At 38.4% G+C, this 22,122-nt stretch overlaps 1 protein-coding gene across 2 annotated transcripts in view; it reads left to right on the top strand.

Annotated features, from left to right (window-relative positions):
• DIAPH3 (diaphanous related formin 3) overlaps window positions 1-22,122 on the top strand; it is a 565,715-nt gene that overhangs the window by 370,735 nt on the left and 172,858 nt on the right. For both annotated transcript variants that reach the window (XM_059684797.1, XM_059684796.1), the window contains one exon: window positions 4,688-4,851. In XM_059684797.1, coding sequence (XP_059540780.1) covers window positions 4,688-4,851 — 164 coding nt within the window. The remainder of the gene's footprint in view (window positions 1-4,687; window positions 4,852-22,122) is intronic.

The following is a 22,122-nucleotide window of genomic DNA, read 5'->3' as shown; positions in this document are numbered from 1 at the left end:
TATCTTGTTAACTACTGTTTTCCCTAGTGCCCAAAAGAGGGGAATACAGTGGAGTTCAGTGAATACTTATAGATTGGCTGGCTGGCTTCCTGGGTACTTAAGAAGATATATAAACGGTATCGGACATATATGACTGATTGAAGCTGATCCTTATCAAATGTGTTAGTGGAAGTAATAGACAACTTTTGTGGGAAAGTACAATAATGAGGGCAAAGAATATACATAACCTCTGGAAATAGGCAGTAGTGCAGTGAAGGCCTGGGATTTGGGAGCAGGGTGAAAAAGTCAATGGGGGGAAAAAGAGGACTTCTGTAATACTTTCAACAATACAGATAAATTTTAAATAAATAAATAAAAATACACCCATAGAATATATTAGTGCCAGGTAGTTTGGTAATGAGCTGTATTTGTTGACCAGGAGTTGAATCCTAAATCGTTGTCTTACTACTTAGTTGGCCAACACTATGTATTTGCAATTCAGCACATGTGAACACAGATTTGCTTGTCAATGAACCTTTCAAATGGGACGATTACAGTCTTTCATATAGAAATTAATGAGAATTTGGCCTTTGTCCTAGTAAAGAAATAGAAAACAGATTTTACAAAAATAACAAGTGACTGAGTAAATATCAATATTTTTTAATGAATTTTATCAAATATTTATTGTGTCAAGAAGCTCACCTATTTCTCTAAAGCTCTATTTTTAGGAGCTGGGGGAAAAATAAAGCCTTACTACTACTAAGATGGGCATTACTTTTCTCTGCAGTTTAACAGTTGGCACAGAACATCTACATTTGTTTTCTCTTTTGGCTGATGATAATTATGTGTTGTGTTTTTTTTTTTTCCTGTCTGAATATTCCACGATCTCTTAATGAGTAGCCCATCAATAATGATGTAGAGACCCCATTAATGTAACCATTTATTCCACCCTATCAGACAATCACTTTAAACTTCTAAGAATTTGGCTCTTTCCAAAATTGTTTAAGTTTAATCACAATTTTATCATTCTCATTGGTAATTCCAATTATTCAAAGCTCTACTTCCTTTGGGAGCAAATTGTTTTATCGATAACAATGATAAGATAATCCTATATAATAAAAGCCTAATATGCTAAGTGTCTGGTTGTCTGTTCAGCCAATCAAAGTGTAATATGCTAACGATATGCTAAGACTGCTCAGCTGCTAGCTATGACATGCCCTGACCATTGGGTCAGATGCTCCGACCGGTAGGTTAGCTTGCTGCTGGGGTCCGGCTGATCAGGACTGAGCGAGATGGGCTGAACATGCCATGGAGCACTCCCGCGGTCCTTCCCCATCTGGCAAACCTCCTGCATCCCTCCCCGGCACCGGTCGTATACCGACGGGGTCCTTCGGCCTGGCATGTGCCGTGCCCTCTCCCAATCCAGAACCTTTTGGGGGATGTCGGACATCCAGTTTTGTCCTGATCCCGCAGGCCAGGCTGAGGGACCCCACTGGTACATGAATTCGTGCACCAAGCCTCTAGTTAACTTATAAAGCTCCCAAGTTTTAGAACAAGAGCATGTGATTTTAATGATTTTGACTCTTGATCTTCTTTCCCATCACATTTTTAAATAGAATTATACTGTTTTGATTAAGTATGTCCAGGCATATTCTAAATATTTTATTAATTTTTGATTTGTATCTGAAAATTTTAAAAAATGTTATTGGACAATACTTATAGCTATAATTTAATCTGTTTACCAAATTGATTCTTGAGACTAGACATATTCCCAGGTTTTTTGAATAAAATTACTAGGATTTGTGAAGTGCCTGTTTTAATGCTCAAAGCCTTATAAGCAGTGATAGGGGCAGAAAAGTAGTAACCCTACAGTTAGAAACACCCATGGTAATAGGATAACCTGTTGTCCAGGTTAACAGCTGTTCAAGGACTCTCTTAGATCTTAATTACATTGAGATTGTGTGTGTAAGAATGCATATATGTGCAGTCTTTCATCAGAATTGTGAGAACGCCTGTTACCCTTCCTATTAAAGTTAAAAAAGGATGACACTAGGGTGAAATAAGTAATTGGCACCAATGATGTTGTAGATGGTTAGACTTAATACAGCTACGAAGGTGCGGCACAGCATTAGAGAAGGAGCTGACAGAGGTGACCACACCTTAGAAATGGGGTGAGAACTAAGCACTACTAGGGAATTGGATTAGAAAGGAAAATTCACAACTTCATTACAGATGAGTACAATGGACTACAAATACCGTATGTATTCAGTGGGAAAATTATCGCTCATAGATGTAGAGAAGAAAGCTTCATGGAAGCTTAGTGAAGCCTTGAATGGTAGGTTTGGACCTGAAAAAGTAGGTAAGAATTAAGAATACCATATAAATAATCTATGTGGATACAGTCTCTATCTAGAACATAAATAATTTTAGGTGAGAGTTTATAGATTTAATAAACCAGTGTTGATTTCTGAACTTGTTAGTTTAAGGAAATTATTTCACTTTACAAATAAATCACCATATGTTCCATCTAATAGTTTCTGTATGTATGTTAAATGTAGTTTTTATTTACATCTGTTCATTTTACCTACAACATTTTATAGAATATGGATATTTCACAAGACAAAATATATGGAAACCTGTTCTGTGTGACTATATTGTTATAATTCCTTGTGATTTTACTAATTATAAGAAATTTTTGTTGCTCATCTAAGAATTAATAAAAGATACCACATATAAATGCATCATTCACTGGTAGTGTTATGATCTACATTCTAGAAAGTATAAAGGAGGCCTTTTTGCTATTCAGTTGAATATAAACTGAGCCACAAAAAGATCTATAGATTTTCTTAAGGCCATTAAAATAAATCAGCTCTTGCATTAGAATTCAGACCCCATATATCTTATATAATAAAAGGCTAATATGCAAATTGTCCCTTCGACCAGGGGGCGGTGCCAGACCGCCAAACGCCTGTAGCCCCTCCCCTGATCGGCCCCCTCCACCTTGATCGGGGACAGGGCTGGTTGGCCATCCAGCCAACCTCCCATGTCTGCTCCCCCTGGCCAGCCTGGCCGGATTGGCCCTGATCGGGGCGGGCTAGCCAGACAGCACGAATTCGTGCATCAGGCCTCTAGTTGTAAAATACATGGAGCATAGTATGAAAAAAAAACAACCCCCCCAAAAAAAGACAAAGAAGAGCAATAGGCAACATGCGGACGTGGGTACTGAGTTGCCATAGTACCTTGTGGGGAGGTTGAGCTCTAATTACTCAAATTCTTCGGTGCCCCCTGGATTCACCAACTATCTGGCTGTAGTGCTACCTCTTTCTCCTTGGTCATATTCATTCATTCATTCATTCATTCATCTATCTCAAAGGGAAGGGCCTGGATCTGTTGCTTTATTTTCTCCTCTACCAGGTGAATGCTCTGACCACAGGAAACATATCATTTTGAAGTAGTGGAAAGTTTTTCATTTTTAGATATAAACCTTCCATTTTTGTTTTGCTAAATAGAAGGAACTGACAGAGGTGACCACACCCTAGAAATTCTTTGTTTCAATCTAGTTATTCTTATTAACTGGCTATATTTTAAAATTAAGTGTGCTGATGTCTGTTTATCCTTTTGTGTTAGAGACAGTAAGATGACTTCAGTAAGTTTGATTCTGTATGTTCCATTTATTTAAATGCCACAGTTTAAAGGAACCATATGTAATTATGATTGATGCACTAAGAGAGTCACTTTTTTAGACAGTGATTTTACTGCCTCAGCAATGTTTCATGCCACAAAGGAATTCTATGCTTTGTTTAGAAAATGTATTCTGTTGCCACTGCTACACTCACATTTAGTCTTCTCTGTCTCATTGTACTTTGAACTGAGTTGTCATAAATAAGTGAGAGAATAACATTTCTGTGTGTATGTATAATCATAGTTTGAACCAGGTAATACATAGGAGAAACTATCAATTTTCCCAAGGATAAGTTAAAAAATGAGTTTAATTTCATAAAATAACAAATTTTAAATGTAATTCTTAGAAGTTTATTTTTGATTGTCTTTGCAACCCTAAGTAAAGCTTAAAATGAATAACCAGGCAATAAAATACCAAGTATTTGTATATATTCTTGATGCCATTCATTTTTCTAAGAACTTTGTATGTTTAACTCATTCCTCACTACAGCCACATTAAGATAGTTGATATTACTATTATTCTCATTTTACAGGTGAGGACATCTTGGCACAGAAAGATGAGGCATTTGTCCACAGGCATGGAAGTACCAAGTTTAGGAGTTAGAAATTGACCCCAGTTTGTCCAGTTGAATGGCTGTGCTTAATGCCTATGTTATTGATTTCACTACCATTAAACGTACTGTTACAACTGCTGAACTAGAATTTTAAGTCATATCGCATGATCTGTATTATTTAGATGGCAAATTGGGAGAAAAATTTCCTTGAATTCAATTGTGAAAGAAATATTAAATGTATAAATATTTAACTATTCTGATAATTTTGCTTGATTTAATTAGAAATTGAATTTAAGATTTCATCATTGTACAGTATAGATTGAATTATAAGAATGGTTAACTTTTAGAGGTGATTTGGCATTTTGGAGATGTGTAATAGTAGCTAACAATTATATCAAAACATTGGACTTAGAGTTGTGTGTTTTTCTAAAACATTACTTTGAAATTTCAGAATTCTTTAACTATAATATACAGCTTTGTTATCAGTACAAAGGAACAGTATGAGAATCTTTCAAAGTTATATGAAAACATGGAAAAGCTATACCAGAGCATAATGGAATACTATGCTGTTGATGTGAAGAAGGTGTCTGTGGAAGACTTTTTGACTGACTTAAATAACTTCAGAGCCACATTCATGGTATGATAAAAATTTTAATTTGTTTTTTAAAAAGTATTTGTATCTATACTACCTCATCTATTAATACGTTTACTTCATTACTTCATTCCGCTCCTGTTGTCTAGTAAAGTCTACCTTTTTTGATGGTGAAAGTTAGCTTTCAAATTTCATATTTTAAATCTATTGAAAAAATGTGTGGTTTGTTCCCTTTTTGGCCTTCCCAACATTAAACTATAATCAGAAATTTTGATTAAAACTGTGACAAATTCTGAAGTTTTTCATAAAGACTCCCCTCCTGGCTGATTACAGAGCACTTTTGTAGTAAGTTTTTGGCTATGAATTTGTTTCTTTATACTTATGATCAATTTGTATTTTTTTGGTATAATTTTACCCAATTCCTTGCAGCTCTTATGAAGCTTTTTCCTCCTTTTCTTTTCTTAATGCATTGTTCAATAAGCTACCTGCAGTTTGCTTTTGAATGGATTTTATATTCTAGGGTTTTCTTTAGATACTTTAATAGGGAGGTCAGGTCTTTGATGTGCAATCCTTTCATTTAGGCATTAAAAAGATCTTTTGAAAAGTATTAGCTGATTAGATGGGGGAAAAGAACCACACATATTAAAATGAGAAGGCATTGTTGCTTCCCTAGGGAACTGGGGATACATTTCTGCAAAGAAAAAAATATGTTATTCTTAATAGATAGGTAAGTCATTTCTGTATTTCAGCAAATGTTGGTGGGGATTAAAAAGTTCTTGAAGTATAAAGAAAAAACACTGGATTTAAAGAATTAGGTCTTTTTTTTAAAATATCAGGAAAACTTTATTACTGAATTTATTGGATTTGGTTATAATCACTGGGTTATGATTAGATAGCCTTTTAATAAAAATATTTTAAAGGAAAACTAGTCTGACTGCATTAAATACACATTTTGCTTCTAGCTCTTATTTACTTCCTCCACAAATTCAAAGTGATTAAATTATTTTTTCATACCAGAAGGGAATTTGATTATTAAACATATTATGTGCCTATATGTGTGCTGTATTATACTAATTTTTACAATGTTTTTTGAGGCACGTTGGCTTAGTGGAATTAGCAAAGGCTTTGCAGTCTGAAAGAGCTAGGTTTGGGTTACAGACTAGTTACGTGACTATGAACACTAACCTTCCTGAGACTCAGTTTTCATATTTATAAAAGGGAATGTCAATTTCTTTCTCAAAAGGGTGTTTAAATATTAAACAGGATAATATATGTTAAATGTTTATCATAGCTTTTGGCACATGGTAGTTGATCAATAAATTGTTATTGAGTAAAGGATTAACTCAGCAAGCTTGAGGTACTCAAACACTGAGCATTCCAAAGAAAGCTGTAGTCCAGCGGTTCTCAACCTGTGGGTCGCGACCCCTCTGAGGGTCGAACGACCCTTTCACAGGGGTAGCCTAAATACATCCTGCATATCAGATATTTACATTACAATTCATAACAGTAGCAAAATTATAGTTATGAAGTAGCAATGAAAATAATTTTATGGTTGGGGGTCACCACAACATGAGGAACTATATTAAAGGGTCATGGCATTAGGAAGGTTGAGAACCACTGCTCTAGTCCTTGCCTGACTCCTGGGAGGTCACCTTGAAGCCTTTGGGATATCCTACCTGGTAAGGGGTCTTTGTACCTAGGACCAAGCTAGATGGTTTAGTTTATGCTAAAAATGTGATTTATGGTGAATACCATATGTTTTTGTTTGTTTGTTTTCGGTTGTTTTGTTTGTTTTTAATCCTCACCTGAGGATATTTTTCCATTAATTTTCAGAGAGAGTGAAAGGGAGAGAGATAGAGTGACACATCAATGTGAGAGAGAAACATCGATTGGTTGCCTTCACACTTATCCCATTCAGGGCTGGGGATCGAGTCTGAAACCAAGGTACATGCAGTTGACCAGAATTGAACCTGGGACCCTTCAACTACAAACCGAAGCTCTTTCCACTGAGCCAAACTAGCGAGGGCGTGAATACCTGTTTTTGTTCACCTGAGGCACTGGGCCACAATGTATCAGATGGTCTTCTATGGGGCACTGGAGGCTGAGTAGCTAAGGTCACTCATGCAGGAGGTGCATGCCTACTGGACTGTCCTCCCCAATAAACACTCGACACAAAGCTGGGGTGAGCTGCCCTGGTTGGCAATGTGCTTCATGTGTTGTCACACATCATTCCTATAAATATCAAACTCCATAGGGAGAGGACAGTGTGATTTTAATCTGTATCCTTTTGGTGTAAACTGTAACAGTGGATAGAACAGCGTTTCTGAATTCTGTGAATCCTTCCAAAAAAATGATCAAACTCAAGCCTTATCTTGGAGATCCCTGACACAATCCCATCTAATAAAAGAGAAACATGGTAATTAGCGTACAACCGCTACCCTTCCCATTGGCTAATCAGGGCAATATGCAAATTAACTGCCAGCCAAGATGGCGGCCGGCAGCCAGGCAGCTGATGCGAACAGGGAGGCTTGCTTGCTTCAGTGATGGAGGACTCCAATGTTCCCCGCCTGACTTGCCAGCCTCTCAGCTGCAACTCTAAGCAACTATGTTGCAAATATAGAAGCTAAAAAAACCCCAAAAAACTGCTTTACTCAGCCGGGCTTCAGCCAGCCCGACTGCAACATTGTATCAAATACAGACGGTAAACAAAGGCCAGAAACCTGTTTTCAGCAGCTGAGGCCTTAGAGCTAAAACTGGCCCAGAATAAAAAAGAAAAAAAGGAGCGGTTGGGAGCTTCAGTCACCCGTCAGCCTGAAAACGGCCCTCAGCCCCTCAGCCAGACTGGCCAGGCATCCCAGTGGGGACCCCCACCCTGATCCAGGACACCCTTCAGGGCAAACCAGCCAGCCCCTACCCGTGCACCAGGATCAGCCTGACAGGGGGCAGCGCCCAAACCCCCTGATCGCCCTGCGGCTCTGTGTGTGACAGGGTGCAGCGCCCCAACCCCCTGATCGGCCCTGCTCTGTGCATGACAGGGGGCGGCGCCCCAACTACCCCCCCCCCCCCCCACGGGCCCTGCGTTGTGTGTGACGGGGTAGAGCCGTAACCTCCCCATTGGCCCTGCCCTGAGTGTGACAGTGGCGGCGCCCCAACCCCCTGAACGGCCCTGCTCTGTGCATGACAGGGGGCGGCGCCCCAACTCCCCAATGGGCCCTGCTCTGAGCCCAACCAGGGGCTGCACCTAGGGATTGGGCCTGCCCTCTGCCACCCAGGAGCAGGCTTAAGCCAGCAGGTCGTTATCTCCCGAGGGGTCCCAGATTGCGAGAGGGCACAGGCTGGGCTGAGGGACCCCCTCTCCCCCCCCCGAGTGCACAAATTTTTGTGCACCGGACCTCTAGTTATGTATAAAATCATGAAATGCATATATGAAATAATATCCATTATATATATATATATATATATATATATATATTAGAAGCCCGGTGCACAAATTCATGCCCCAGTGGGGTCCCTCGGCCTGGCCTGCGGGATCAGCCAAAAGTAGCTCTCCAATATCCCCCCGAGGGGTCCCAGATTGTGAGAGGGCACAGGCTAGGCTGAGGGACCCACCCATCGGTGCTGGGGGAGGGACGCAGGAGGTTGGCCAGCTGGGGAGGGACTGCGGGAGGGCTCTAGGGAGTGTCCACCCATCTCTATCAGTTGGAGTGTCTGCCCCCTGGTGGTCAGTACGCGTCATAGCATTATTGTGAGCGGTTGAGCAGCCTTAGCATATCATTAGCATATTATACTTTGATCGGTTGAACAGCCAACCGGTCTCCCGGACACTTAGCATTTAAGCTTTTACTATATAGGATTTTCATGAGCCAGACATTTTCCCATATGTCTTATTTACATATATTATCTTAGCCAATCTTCATAATAATTATCCATCTCTTCACTGTTACCATCTCTTTGTGGCAAATGAAGAAACTGAGGCACAGAAACAGAACATAGCTCACTCAGTGTGACATAGGTATAAAATGCCAGAACTAGAATTTAAACTCATGCAGTCTTCCTCCACATCCCCTGCTCTTAAATGCTATGTCATACTGTCTCCTATGTTCTATAGCTTGTGTTTTGTTTTACAAATAAGAACATTTACATTTGGAGGGAGACCAAGTCCTTATTGTAAGTAGTGGGAATTGGGATTTGAATCAAGGTATAATTCCAGTCATCCTGAAAACTGGTAGGATTACAGGGTTTTGGTGTTCTGTGGGTAACTTGGCATATCTGTCATTAAGTAGTGGGCAGAGGGAGAAAGTAAATGTATGAATGAACAAGGGTTCAAAAAAAGAGGGTAACTGAGTGACAACTATACTTTCCTATTTCAGAATTCAGAGGGTCCTAGAAGTAGCTGCTATCAGACAATACACACTCCTATACACACTGTACTAAATTTAAAAAATTAGAGCTAAATATTTTTTAAAACATTTTTTATCTAAATGAATAATTTAGAGAATAAATTTTTCTCTAGAATGAAAATAAGCATAAGGAAGACTGGAAGGGAAGAACAATTTTTCACCCATTTTATTCTTCCTTTCTTTTTGGTTTATACAGTTATAGTGCTGGAATTTTAGACACTGTGTCTTTGAAAATACTGCAGTGTCCATATTAACAGAAAATTTTCACAAATAAATAAATTTTCAAAATCTCTGATGTCTTATGTTGCTACTTATTTTATACTATTCAACTTTGTAAACCAAGTTAACTTTAGTGAGCCACTGTGAAAATATTAGATCTGGAACTTTAATGTGTTGAAGGTCTTTCTGGAAAGCCACATTAATATAATGGGCAAAAAGTATATTTTCTTATATGGGGTTTCTCAACTGGGAATTTATTTGCCATCATCATTGTTTCAACAATCTACTCTATGCAGTATGATCATAGGGAATGATTTTTATTTAGAACTATTGACCAACTTTCAACAATAGGAAATAAATTTACATTGTAATTTTACTTCACTTTTTTACTACCATCTTCAATAGGAGAAAACCAAAACCAGTGGCTAGAGATTAAGTGTTTGTTTGCTTCTTGCTAGAGCTGGTGCTAGTGCTTTACATGTCTCTCACTTGGTCTTCACGCAGTTCATGAGAAGTACAGAATTTACCCTTGAGGTTAACTTAATTGCAGGGCAGAGAACCTATGTGTTTGCATAGCCCCTGCAGAATTGGTGGAGGCTAGGGGAGGCCTGCCTGGCTGCAAAGTTTGGGCATTTTTCCCTTTAAACATTGATAATACATTGCTGCTCAGAGCATTTGTAAGTAAAGTCAAAATGTGATTTTTGAAGTGTTTTTTTATAACTTACTAGAGGGAATCAGCACAAGGTATACTTTATTTCCTCACTCTTTTTTTTTTAATAACTTTCTGTATACATTGATGGATTCATAATAGAAGAATGCTTGCCAGTCTGCTTTTATTTCAAAGCCTAAAATGTTCTCTTTTAAAATTAGAGGCCAATTAATGGCGGAAGTGAGGGTTAAGGTGAGGGCTAAAGAGTCGGCATCATTCTGTAATAGATTCTTTTTCCTTTCGGACTCATGTGAAGCATAAAGTTCAATTGGAGGTAATAGGTTGAAATACTTCACCTCACTGTATAGGCTGAGTAAACGTGTGACCTACCAGGCATCCAGCTTCACCAAATAAAGTTCATGCCATTAGTTGTATAATGTTGCATAACAATAATAATCATTTTCAACTTGTGACTGGGTTTAGACTCATTATTACATGCCATTACCAGTGTACCTGTTATTAATAAGGATATCATTCTTCTACAGGGTGAATTGAACTCACTCAAATTTTTGTTGGATCTTGCTAGGTACCCCTTCTCTTTATTGTATCCAACAGCTACAGCATGTGGATGTTTGTCCTTTGAGTATAAACCTAATTTTGTGTCTTTCATTGATCACTGTGGCCTTGAAGCATAATGATGTCCAGGCCCCTCTTTCCCATTCATATTCATGTTAGAGAATTTTGCTTAAACTGCTCCTACACATAGGCCTGAATTGCATGTTTTCTTCTTTAACACTCTTGATTCTAGTCCTGATGATGCTTCCTTTATTGTCATTGAAAGTTCTTTTGCTATAACCAGAGTTGTTAACCCAGTGCAACAGCACTCTTAACTCCTTAAGCAAATGTCATCTGGCACCTTATTTATTTTGCTTAACGATCTCATTTTAGAGAAATACTTAGGCATGCTTTCACCTCTTAGGACTCCTTTGTTATCTGTCCCCTTTAGATAACATGTTTGAAAACAGTTTCTCTACCAAATTATACACATTAAAAATATACCATTTTTCTGTTTTAATTAGACATGTAACTGCTATGTAGACCCTCAGAGTTTTTAATTGCATACATCCCCAAATAGAATTGATGTGATTACACGAAAGAAGTCAGACTTTCTAGTTCATGTAGCTTTTTTCCCCCTGAGCACATGAAACTTTTCTGTTTTAAAAATACTAAGAAGGATTATGAGACATCTTTATAGTTTCTAAGACCCTGTATATCTGGTACCCCACTTTAGGTTTAGGTTTTCAATGGCAACAGAAAGTAATCCCTGCTTAAGAGGGATTACTGTTGTACATGCAAAGTGGGAGCCTTATATTGTCTTTTTTCTTTTTTGCCCCCTAGGTTTACATATATAAAAGTGCTAAAAACTTTGCAGTTACTTTCTAATTCAAGAAGTCCAATATGTCCCTCCCTGTGATTCCCACATATATGTGTCCATCTGAACTATGTGTAATGATAAAGAAAGAATTCTGATTTCTTCCTATCTTAAGTGACTTATGAATTCCAACAAGATGCCTCATCCTCTTTGTTTTTGGTAGTGATGTGTTGCTCTCTACCTCATTATTGGATAGACAGCAGTGGCTGAGGGAACAGGCTCTGGCATCAGAACACCCTGGGTGATATGACTGGGGACAAGTTACTTTACCTTGCTCTGCTTCAGTTTCCTCTTAAAAACAGCATGTGTTTCTTAGGAATGTTACATTTTGAAGATCAAATGATATGTACATACTAGAGGCCCAGTGTACGAATTCGTGCACCAGTGGGGGTCCCTCTTGGCCTGGCCTGCGGGATTGGACTGAATGTCTCTCTGACATCCCCTGGGGGGTTCCGGATTGCAAAAGTGTGCAGACCAGGCCAAGGGACCCCACCGGTGCACAATCGGGGCCAGGGAGGAATGTGGGAGGTTGGCCAGCCGGGGAAGGACTGTGGGAGGGCTCCAGGGCATGTCCAGCCCAACTCAGTCGGACCCCACCAGCAAGTTAACCTACTGGATGGAGTGTCTGCCCTCTGGTGGTCAGTGCACGTCATAGCGAGTTGTTAAGTGGCCTTAGCATGTCATTAGCATATTATTCTTTGATTGGTCAAACAGCCGACCAGTCGACCGGGCACTTAGTATATTAGGCTTTTATTATATGGGATACTCTCAAAATTAGCTCCCTACACAAAATAGAAGTATAGTGATTTTCACCTTTCCCAATCCTATCTATAGGGAATATGCTAATTGACCCTCACGCCATGGCAAAGATGGCGGCGCCCACTGCCAATAAGGAAGGAATACGCTAATTGACTGCCCTTCCCTCAAAGATGGCAGCACCCACAGCCAATAAGGAGGGAATATGCTAATTGACTGCCACGCCCTCAAAGATGGCGCCCGCAGCCACACATGGTGGTGCCCAGTCCCCTCAGCCCCACCAGGGAGGCAGGTGCGTGGCAAGCCCTGCCTCCAGAGTCCCCCAGTCCCCTCATCCCCCCATCCACCCAGGACCTGCTTGAAGTGCAGGCAAGCCTCAGATGGCGGCTGCCCAGCCACCCAGGCCGCCCCAAGGCTCAGGTAACCAGGGCTGGCCGAGGCTTGCGCTGCCGGCAGTAGCAGCAGCAGATGTATGATGGAGAGTTGCCTTCCCCTGATTGCTGGGTCGCCTCCCACCCCTGAGGGCTCCCAGACTGTGAGAGGGGGCAGGCCAGGTTGAGCACCCCCCCTCCTCCAGTGAATGAATTTTCATGCACCAGGCCTCTAGTCTATAATAATAAAAGCATAATATGCTAATTAGACCAGACATCCTTCTGGATGACCTTCCAGACAAAGCTGGGGCTGCGAGGGAAACCCTGGTCCCGGCAGTGGGCGGAAGGAAGGCCTATTCTTGCATGAATTTTGTGCATCTGGCCTCTAGTTCATTGTAACAAGGAAATATTTAAGGTATGTTTTACTTTTTTTAATTTTATGCTTCCCTATAGAATACTTTGAGTTAAATAAATAGCTACCTATTTGTAATCAGTAGTTCTGTCTTTAGGTTACTTCTCTGAAATCGTTAGAGTTATGTTTTATCTAGTTTGACTTGTTGTTCATGGTATTTGCAAACTTTAAGTTGATTTTTGGTTCATAACAATTGAAATAACACTGTGTAGTGAACAAATGTAAAATCAATTATAACTCATTTAATCTTGTGTGTTGATCAAATACAATTTATTCTTCTTCTGAATATTCAAACTAAAGTGGTGATTTGCTAAACAAAAATGAATTTATTCAGTGAGAGGATATTTTTAGTTTTTTTGTTGTTGTTGTTGTTGTTTTTTATAAAGAGGACAGCCAGAACAAAACTCATTTTTCCAAATCATTTTAATGTAGAAATTTGATGCTTGTCAATTCTAAATGTAATTTTTAAGGACTACTATTTAGACCAACTAGGCGAATAACAGGAACTCCAAAGCACTAGCATTTTCTGTGTATTCCTTAGTTCTTGTAGATTGACTCGTATGCTATCAGAGAAAGGAAAATTATGTAAAAGTCCTGTGGTTGGATGTTGAGTCAACTTATGTAATTACTAGAGGTTGGGTACATGAAATTTGTGCACTTGTGGGGGTCCCCCAGCCCAGCCTGCACCCTCTCACAGTCTGGTAGCCCTTGGGGGATGTCTAAGCTGGCAGTCAGACATCCTTAGTGCCACTGTGGAGGGGGGACAGGCTCCCACCACCACCGCTGCACTTGCCAGCCGTGAGCCCAGCTCAGGGCTTCTGGCTGAGCATCACTCCCCCTGTGGGAGCGCACAGACCACCAGGGGGCAGCTCCTGCGTTGAGCATCTGCCCCCTGGTGGTTAGTGCATGTCATAGCGACCGGTTGTTCCACTGTTCGGTCGATTTGCATATTAGTCTTTTATTATATAGGACTAGAGGCCTGATGCATGAAAATTCTTGCACTGGAAGGGGATCCCTCAGCCCAGCCTGCCCCCTCTCACAGTCCAGGAGCCCTCAAGGGCAGGAGGCGACCCGGTGATCACGGGAAGGCGATACCCCATCACACCTCTGCTGCTGCCACTGCTGGCAACGCAAATCTTGTCCAGCCCTGGTTACCTGTGCCTTGGGCAGCCCTGGGCAGCTGGGTAGCTGCCATCCAAGGCTTGCCTGCGCCTTGGGCCGACTCTGGGCAGTTGAGGGCACTGGGGTACTCCGGAGGTAGGTGCGTGGAGCAGCTGGGCCCACCTGGATGCGGGCCCGTCCTTGCCATGTGCCTGCCTCCCTGGCAGGGCTGAGGAGACTGGGCACTGCCATCTTGTGGCTGTGGGCTCCGCCATCTCTGAGTGCGTAGCAGTCAATTAGCATATTCCCTCCTTATTGGCTGTTGGTGCCACCATCTTTGAGGGTGGGTCAGTCAATTAGCATATTCCCTCCTTATTGGCTGTGGGCGCCGCCATCTTTGCCATGGCATGAGGGTCAATTAGCATATTCTGTCATTATTAGATAGGATAATAGAACATATTTTCTATCCTTGCTTATTCTAGTGAGCTTATGACTTCGAAGTTGTCTTCATTGTTATTCTGAGATCATACTTGGAGGTACAAAACTCCAAACTAGAACAAAATACATATTCTAAATTTAGGATCTTTTTTCTTCTAATCTTTGGTATCTGTTTATTTAAGGAATTGATCAATGCCTGGTGGTGAATATATGCAGCCTTGAAAATTAATTGCTATGTTCTTCTAATCTTTATTCTTTAGACTTGTCACAAGAAAAACACACCTAGACTAATTGGCTTAATTTTTCTCTTTAGTGATAAGATATATATTTGCTATACATTGCTCAATGAGATAATAGATGCATTTGACTGACGGGTTCAATATTACTAAATGACTGATAATTTGTATTTTCCTTTTACATTTTAAGTATTTTGTTTGTTCCCTGAAATGATATAGGAAAAGGTAAAACTGTATTATTCTAATACAATAATGAGGACAATGATTGATACCAAGAGAATTCAACTGAATAACTAATGCATAATCATAAGTAGATTAATCCATGTTATTGAGAAAATAACACTAAACTTAGATGCCACAAGCAAGAATGAATAAAACGGCATATTCTTTGCATATGAGATATACTGGCCTTCATTTCCACATTGCAAATGAGGGGGGGCAGGGAAGAGTGGGAGGGAGAAAGAGAAAGGAAACACTGTTGTTTTAAGGCTTGTCATGTTTTAAACATTACCAGGTTCTCATGGAATATTTTAGGGCTTTGGTTGAATATTTTCTTTGAACAGGTGATTAGCAGTAGCTAAAAAAGGGCTACCCTATCACTAAGACTACATTAAAGCACTGTTCTTTATGGCTGCCATCTTGTGCCTACCTGTGCCTCATATTTGAGAGGTAAAGATAATATTTTTATAGTATATCACTTTAGAACACAATGGAAAAGAATACATGTAATAAAAAATGAAGTTACACTTTGGAAAAACTTTAGTTGTGAAATTTCATACTTTATTAAGGAAGTTATTGACTAGGTTGAAATATCTCATTTATTTGAGAATTTTACAAAGTGTTTGAAGGAATTGCAAACAAACAGTATAATGGTGAAAGGTTGGTAATGTTAAGTCCCTAATAGGCTAGTAAGTAATTTGTTGGTTCATCTGAAACTGACTTTACAATAAAGAGCAATTTGAAGCTGAAACAGTTTAAGCGTCAGCATCTGCACATCCTTTGGGGCATTCTTAAAGGGTTGTATTCCATTTTCATAAGTTTCACGGTCATCAAATGTTTAACTTATAGCTCCTTGTATTGAATGTTAAGATGATAAATTGTTTGTGCCAGTGTATAGTATATCATGTTCTCCAATTCTCACTGATAGCATTTTTTTATTGAATTTGGCAATGCAAGAGAGATTAATTTGATTAATTTATATGTCATCTAGATTTCTTAAGTCTCTACCTTCTTATTATTGCAAATAGGGGTTTCTAAGAATAAACTTATTTTCCATTGTTTATAATCCAACTTTATTACGTGGAGAGAAATTTTATATTTAGTTACAAAAGAAAATACTTTTAATGGAAAACAGACGAGTGGATCTCATATTTTTTATTTCTTTAAAGATTTTTTTGACTGATATTAATTATTTAAAAATATATTTTTCATGTTCCAGTATAGGAATATGTATAAGAATACAGGCATACATTTTTAAAGTTTATAAAAAGTATTTTCTATTTTTTCCTAAAAATGTTGTCATCAGGAATTTTTAGAAAGCATTAGTATGGTTGAGCATTGTCTCTTATCAAGGTGAAGACAACTCCTAACAAAGCATTTAGTGGGAATGTGTTGGATTCTAAGGTAGCTGTTTACTTTGAGAAAATTAGCCAGTATCTTCATATTACCTAACATCCATCCATCTGGAAAGCATGTGGATTTAAATTTGCTTTGTAATGTTATTTTAGAGACAAGAGACAACATTGAAAACTTAGGCAAGAAGAAAAGATTTTTGAGTTTAGTGAAAACTGTACTAAAGAGATTCCTGGCTTACATAGCTTAACTATCCATTAATGTTTAAAGAAATATGTCTCTGAAAAAGAAGACATTTATAGCCCTGGCCTGTTTGGCTCAGTGGATGGAGCGTCAGCCTGTGGACTAAAGGGTCCCATGTTCAATTCTGGTCAAGGGCATGTACCTTGGTTGTGGGCACATCCCCAGTAGGAAGTGTGCACGAGGCAGCTGATCGATGTTTCTCTCTCATCGATGTTTCTAACTCTCTATCCTTCTCCCTTTCTCTCTGTAAAAAATCAATAAAATATATATGTATTTTTTAAAAAAGGCATTTATAAGCTATCAACATTTTAATACAATGCACTAGATTTCTAAGTTATAGAAATATACAGGATATTATCAGGTGTTAAAAAATGTTGAGTAGAATAGTTGCTGTTTAAGTAGGCTAAGACCCAGTGATAGAAATGATGTATGATCAAAAAGTCAGTATCAATGGAAATACTTTCATTTTTATATTTTATTACTATGTTATAAAGTAAACTAATGTACTCTTCAAGTAGGCATATTTGAAATATAGACTATTATGTTTTTGTTTATTTTAGGGGAGGGCAATGTGCACACTTAATTTTTTATATTTTAAACTTTTTGGGGAAAATAAAACAACCATTAATTGTATTATTGGGCAATGTTTCAAGTTAATTTATCGGGAATGTTTAATTTTAAGTGCAAGCAATACTTTGGGGGAAGTGAACACAGGAAACTAAACTAATTCTCTTTTTTAGAATAAAATTTCACAAAGCATATTAGATTTAAAAGTGTCCTAAACAATGCTTCTATAGATATATATAAATTAAATCTTTAGAGGTATGTAGCTAGACTTGCGGTCAAGAGTGCATCTTGCCTTCCATATTTAATTCACCTCTGTACCTTCCCTGCCAATTAATCCAGCAGTATTGGGTGAATGCTTTCACAACAGTACTACTTTATTAAATCAGTGTAAAGCCGTATTCCAACATCTTGGAATGGAAAACATTGATATTCTTATAGTAACTATGAAAATCGGCACTTCCCCAATATAATAGACATATGTATGATTGGTGCATGCTAGAAAGTGGCTTTCCTTGATGTATTTCCCAAAAAATAATTATATGTTTAAGAAACTTGATTAATGATATCATAGTAATAATGAAAAACATATAAATTAGTAGTAATATAATAGCATTTAAAATAATAATTGTTAACATTTTTATGGGGCTTACTATGTGTCAGCAGTTCTGTAAGTCATTTACCTGTATTAATTCACTTAATTCTTATAATATCCTCATAAAATTTTGTCCATTTTACAGAAGAAGAAACTGAGACACAACTCACACAGGTATTTAGTACCCAGTGAAGATTCAAACAAAGATAACATGTCTCCAGCTTTCCTCCTTCTAAATAATATACTTTCTAATATGCAGTGATTAGCTCATATAGATTTTTAAAAATATCTGAAAGTAGTGAAATATCATACTTACTGTATTTTTTAAGACATTCTTGATTGTCAGTTTAGCAAACTTTTTTTCAGTGCTTGTCCAGGACTGATCTTATATGTCTGTCCAATGTTAAACTGTTTACTTCTGGATCCTAAAACACATATAAGACACCCAGGAAAATATATAGTGCACAGAACTGCCTCATTGTACAAAAGTGTTTAAGCATTAAAGATCTACATGTTGGCTGACTTTCAAGAGAGCACCCTTTTAGGACTGCTTAACATGCTATGGTGATAGGGACTCTTTTAAAGATCCATCCTGTAATAGTACAACAAACTATTTAAAGCATGGCTGTCTTGTGAGAAGGTCAGGGAAATTCCGAGGGCAAACTGGGTTTAAGAGAGAAAGAGCAGAGCTGAGACTTGATTGTTGGGCATAGGTACACAAAGGAGAAAGCCAGGTTTGCCCTGAGATGCCAAGATCAAGAACAGGGTGAGAACACTGATAAGACAAATGTGAGACAAAAGGAAACTAAACTTATCCAGGTTAGAAATGACCCTTGATTACTTTCAGAAGCAAATTCAAAGCTTTATGCAGGAGGCAATTACAATTTAGGTTCTCAAGATTTTCAAGAATTACGTTTAATCAAATAACAGCACTTAACCCCAAGCAACAAACATACAGAGAAACAAGGGGCTGAATGGTGAAATGACCAAGACAAAAAAAAAAAAAAGCAAAACAATAGATAGAAACCCACATGACTCCAGATATGGAATAAGATGTGAAATGTTTAACAGATGCAATTAAAGAGAGATAAATAAACAAGAGACTACCAAAGATGACTAATCATGTTTGACAAAGAACCTAATAGAACTTAAGGAAATGAAAGCACGATACACGAAATTAAACAGTGATTATACTCAACCAAAGAAAATAAAATGGTGAATTGAACAATAGATCTAAAGAAATTGTTCAGAATGTAGTCCAGGGAGACAACACAATTGGCAGTGTAAAAGATTTGTTAAGAAACATAGAGTATGAGATGGGAAGACCCACCACTTGTATAATGAAAGTCTCAGAAGGATAAGCTCAAAAGAATGAATGAAAGATATTATGAAAACTGATGGCTGTGAATTTTCCAGATGAAGAGTCTGGAAGTACAACCTTTATCAAGAGAGATGAATAAAGTAAAATTCACTTGAAAAAATATTGTAGTGAAACTGACTACTAATGCAAGTGATTTCTCATCAAAAATGGAAGCCAAAGAGAGATACCTTCAAGTGTTGAGAAAAAAACTTGTTCCAATTTGGGATACTCAGCAAAACCACTTTATGGAACAAGGGAAAAATTGAACTATTTTTGAATAAACAGAAGAGGGCATTTTCCACAAATATCCTTCCCTTACTGCAGTGGTTCTCAACCTTCTGGCCCTTTAAATACAGTTCCTCATGTTGTGACCCAACCATAAAATTATTTTCGTTGCTACTTCATAACTGTAATGTTGCTACTATTATGAATCGTAATGTAAATATCTGATATGCAGGATGGTCTTAGGCGACCCCTGTGAAAGGGTCGTTCGACCACCAAAGGGGTCGCGACCCACAGGTTGAGAACCGCTGCCTTAAAGGATCTTCTAAAGCAGGAATTGGCAAAGTCTTTAAAGGGCCAGCTAGTAAAAATTTTAGCTTTGCAGGCCACAGCTGTACTGTAGCAGTGCAAAAGCAGCCATAAACAGTATGTAAATGAGCATCTGTGGCTATGTTCCAAGAATACCCTATTTACCATAAGAGGTTGGCCCACCAAGGACTATAGTTTGCTGACCCCTGGCCTGAAGGATATATTTAAAGAAGCAGCAATTCCCCTGCCCCTGCCTTCAAAGAAAGGTTTGAGCGACAGGAAGACATATGCATCATGAAACTTAATGTAAAGAATAAAGTATAAAATGAAACAATGTGTAGCTTGTTTTGTAGAAAGGAGACAGCTTAACAATTGGACAACAGTTAAATAAATTGAAAGAGATTTTTGAAGGTCAGGTCTTTTATGTTCTCTGTACATACAAGAGGAGGAAAGCAGGTAAAGATATAATATTTAGGCCTCATTAAGTTGTTAATTTTTGTGATAAAATTACAAGGATGCCTAGTAAGAGGATAGACATATCCAGTAAAAATTCTAGACTTTAAGGGGAGAAATAGAGCAAGAAAGACATGTGACTAAATAAAAACAGGAGAAAATAAAAGGAGCGTATGCTAGATAAAACAGGGCAAATAGAAAGAATGATGTAAGGAGGTGGAAACAATCCTATATAATAAAAGGCTAATACGCAAATTGTCCCCTCGCCTGGGAGTTCGACCAGGGGGTGGGGCCAGCCCGCCAACCGCCCGCAGTCCCTTCCCCCAGCCAGCCCAGCATTCGATTGGCCCCCCACATCCCGATCAGGAGTGGGTCCAGCTGGCCAACTTCCTGCATCCCCTCCCCGCAGCTGGCCTGGCCCAATCATCTCTGCTTGGGTTGGGCCGGCCAGACCACATCAGTGCACGAATTCGTGCACTAAGCCTCTAGTATTTTATAAATCACAATATAATTTTTTAAAGTATTTTATTGATTTTTTTACAGAGAGGAAGGGAGAGGGATAGAGAGTTAGAAACATCGATGAGAGAGAAACATCGATCAGCTGCCTCCTGCCCACCCCACTACTGGGGATGTGCCCGCAACCAAGGTGCATGCCCTTGACCGGAATAGAACTTGGGACCCTTCAGTCTGCAGGCCGATGATCTATCCACTGAGCCAAACCGGTCAGGGCAACAATATAATTTTTTAAAGACTATAACATTGGACAAAAAGCAAAGTCTAGCTTTATGCTTTTTGATGCCTACCTATAAATTCAAGAATACAGAAAAGTTTGCAGTAACAGAACAGTTAATGAAATACAAGGAAAACATTAATCAACAGAAAAAGGGAAACTATGTTAAAAAAAGTAAAGTAGACTTAAGACAAGGGAATATTACTTCAAGATGATAGAAAATGTAATTCACCAGAAAGGTACAGTTTTAAAGTTTGCATGTGCATAATAACATAGCACCAAAATAATCATGTAAAAATGATAAACTCTAGAAATAAATTGGCAGAGTCAGCATTATATTGGGAAACTTCAACAAAGTCCTCTAACTTATTGGTAAGTTAGAAAAATATTAAAGACATGGGAGCTGTAAACAATTAAATTAACTGAGTTGATTTTATTAACATACAGAACAGCACTCTGCAATTACAGAACATATTCTTCTCAGTCACAAGTGGAACTTTTGTTAGATTAATCATATACTACAGATCATGAAAGAGATCTTGATAACATGAAAGAGATCTTGATAACTAAATATCAGCTTCATGCATTGACCACAATAATAACATGAAGTTAGAAATAAATCAAACAAGGATGAAGTTTAAACTTCTATTTTGAACATTTTGAAAAACACATTAGGGCCCTGCCGGTGTGGCTTGGTGGTTGAGCATTGACCTATGAACCAGGGGGTCATGGTTTGATTCCTGGTCAGGGCACATTCCCTGGGTTGTGGACTGAGTCCCTAGTGTGGTGTGTACAGGAGGCTGCTGATCAGTGTTTCTCTCATCATTGATGTTTCCATCTCCCTCTCCCTTCCTCTTTGAAATCAATTTAAAAAATTATCATTAAAAAAAACCCACATATTAGGTGTCAAGGAAGAAATCATAGAATAAATATAGACCTGAATAATATTGAAAATACTCCACACCAAAATTTGTGGGATGAAATAATAGTGGTATAAAGAAATTTATATCCTAAGTGCTTATACTAAAAAATCAGAAAGGATGAAAATTAACAAGGTAAGCATCTGATTTTAGAAATTAAAAAGGAATTATATAACTCTAGAGAATAAAAGGAGGGAAATGAAGAAGAAACTAACTTATGAGGGAAGTTTTTGAAAGCCAAAATGTGGTTGGTTTGAAAGGACAAGTTAATTGGATAAACTTCTGAAAAAAATTAATCAAGAAAAAATAAATAATATCGAGAATGTAAAAGGAA

The sequence above is a fragment of the Myotis daubentonii genome, chromosome 2 (assembly GCF_963259705.1).
Source record: "Myotis daubentonii chromosome 2, mMyoDau2.1, whole genome shotgun sequence".
Classification (NCBI taxonomy): Eukaryota; Metazoa; Chordata; class Mammalia; order Chiroptera; family Vespertilionidae; genus Myotis; species Myotis daubentonii.
This window is presented reverse-complemented; position numbering and strand designations above follow the sequence as displayed.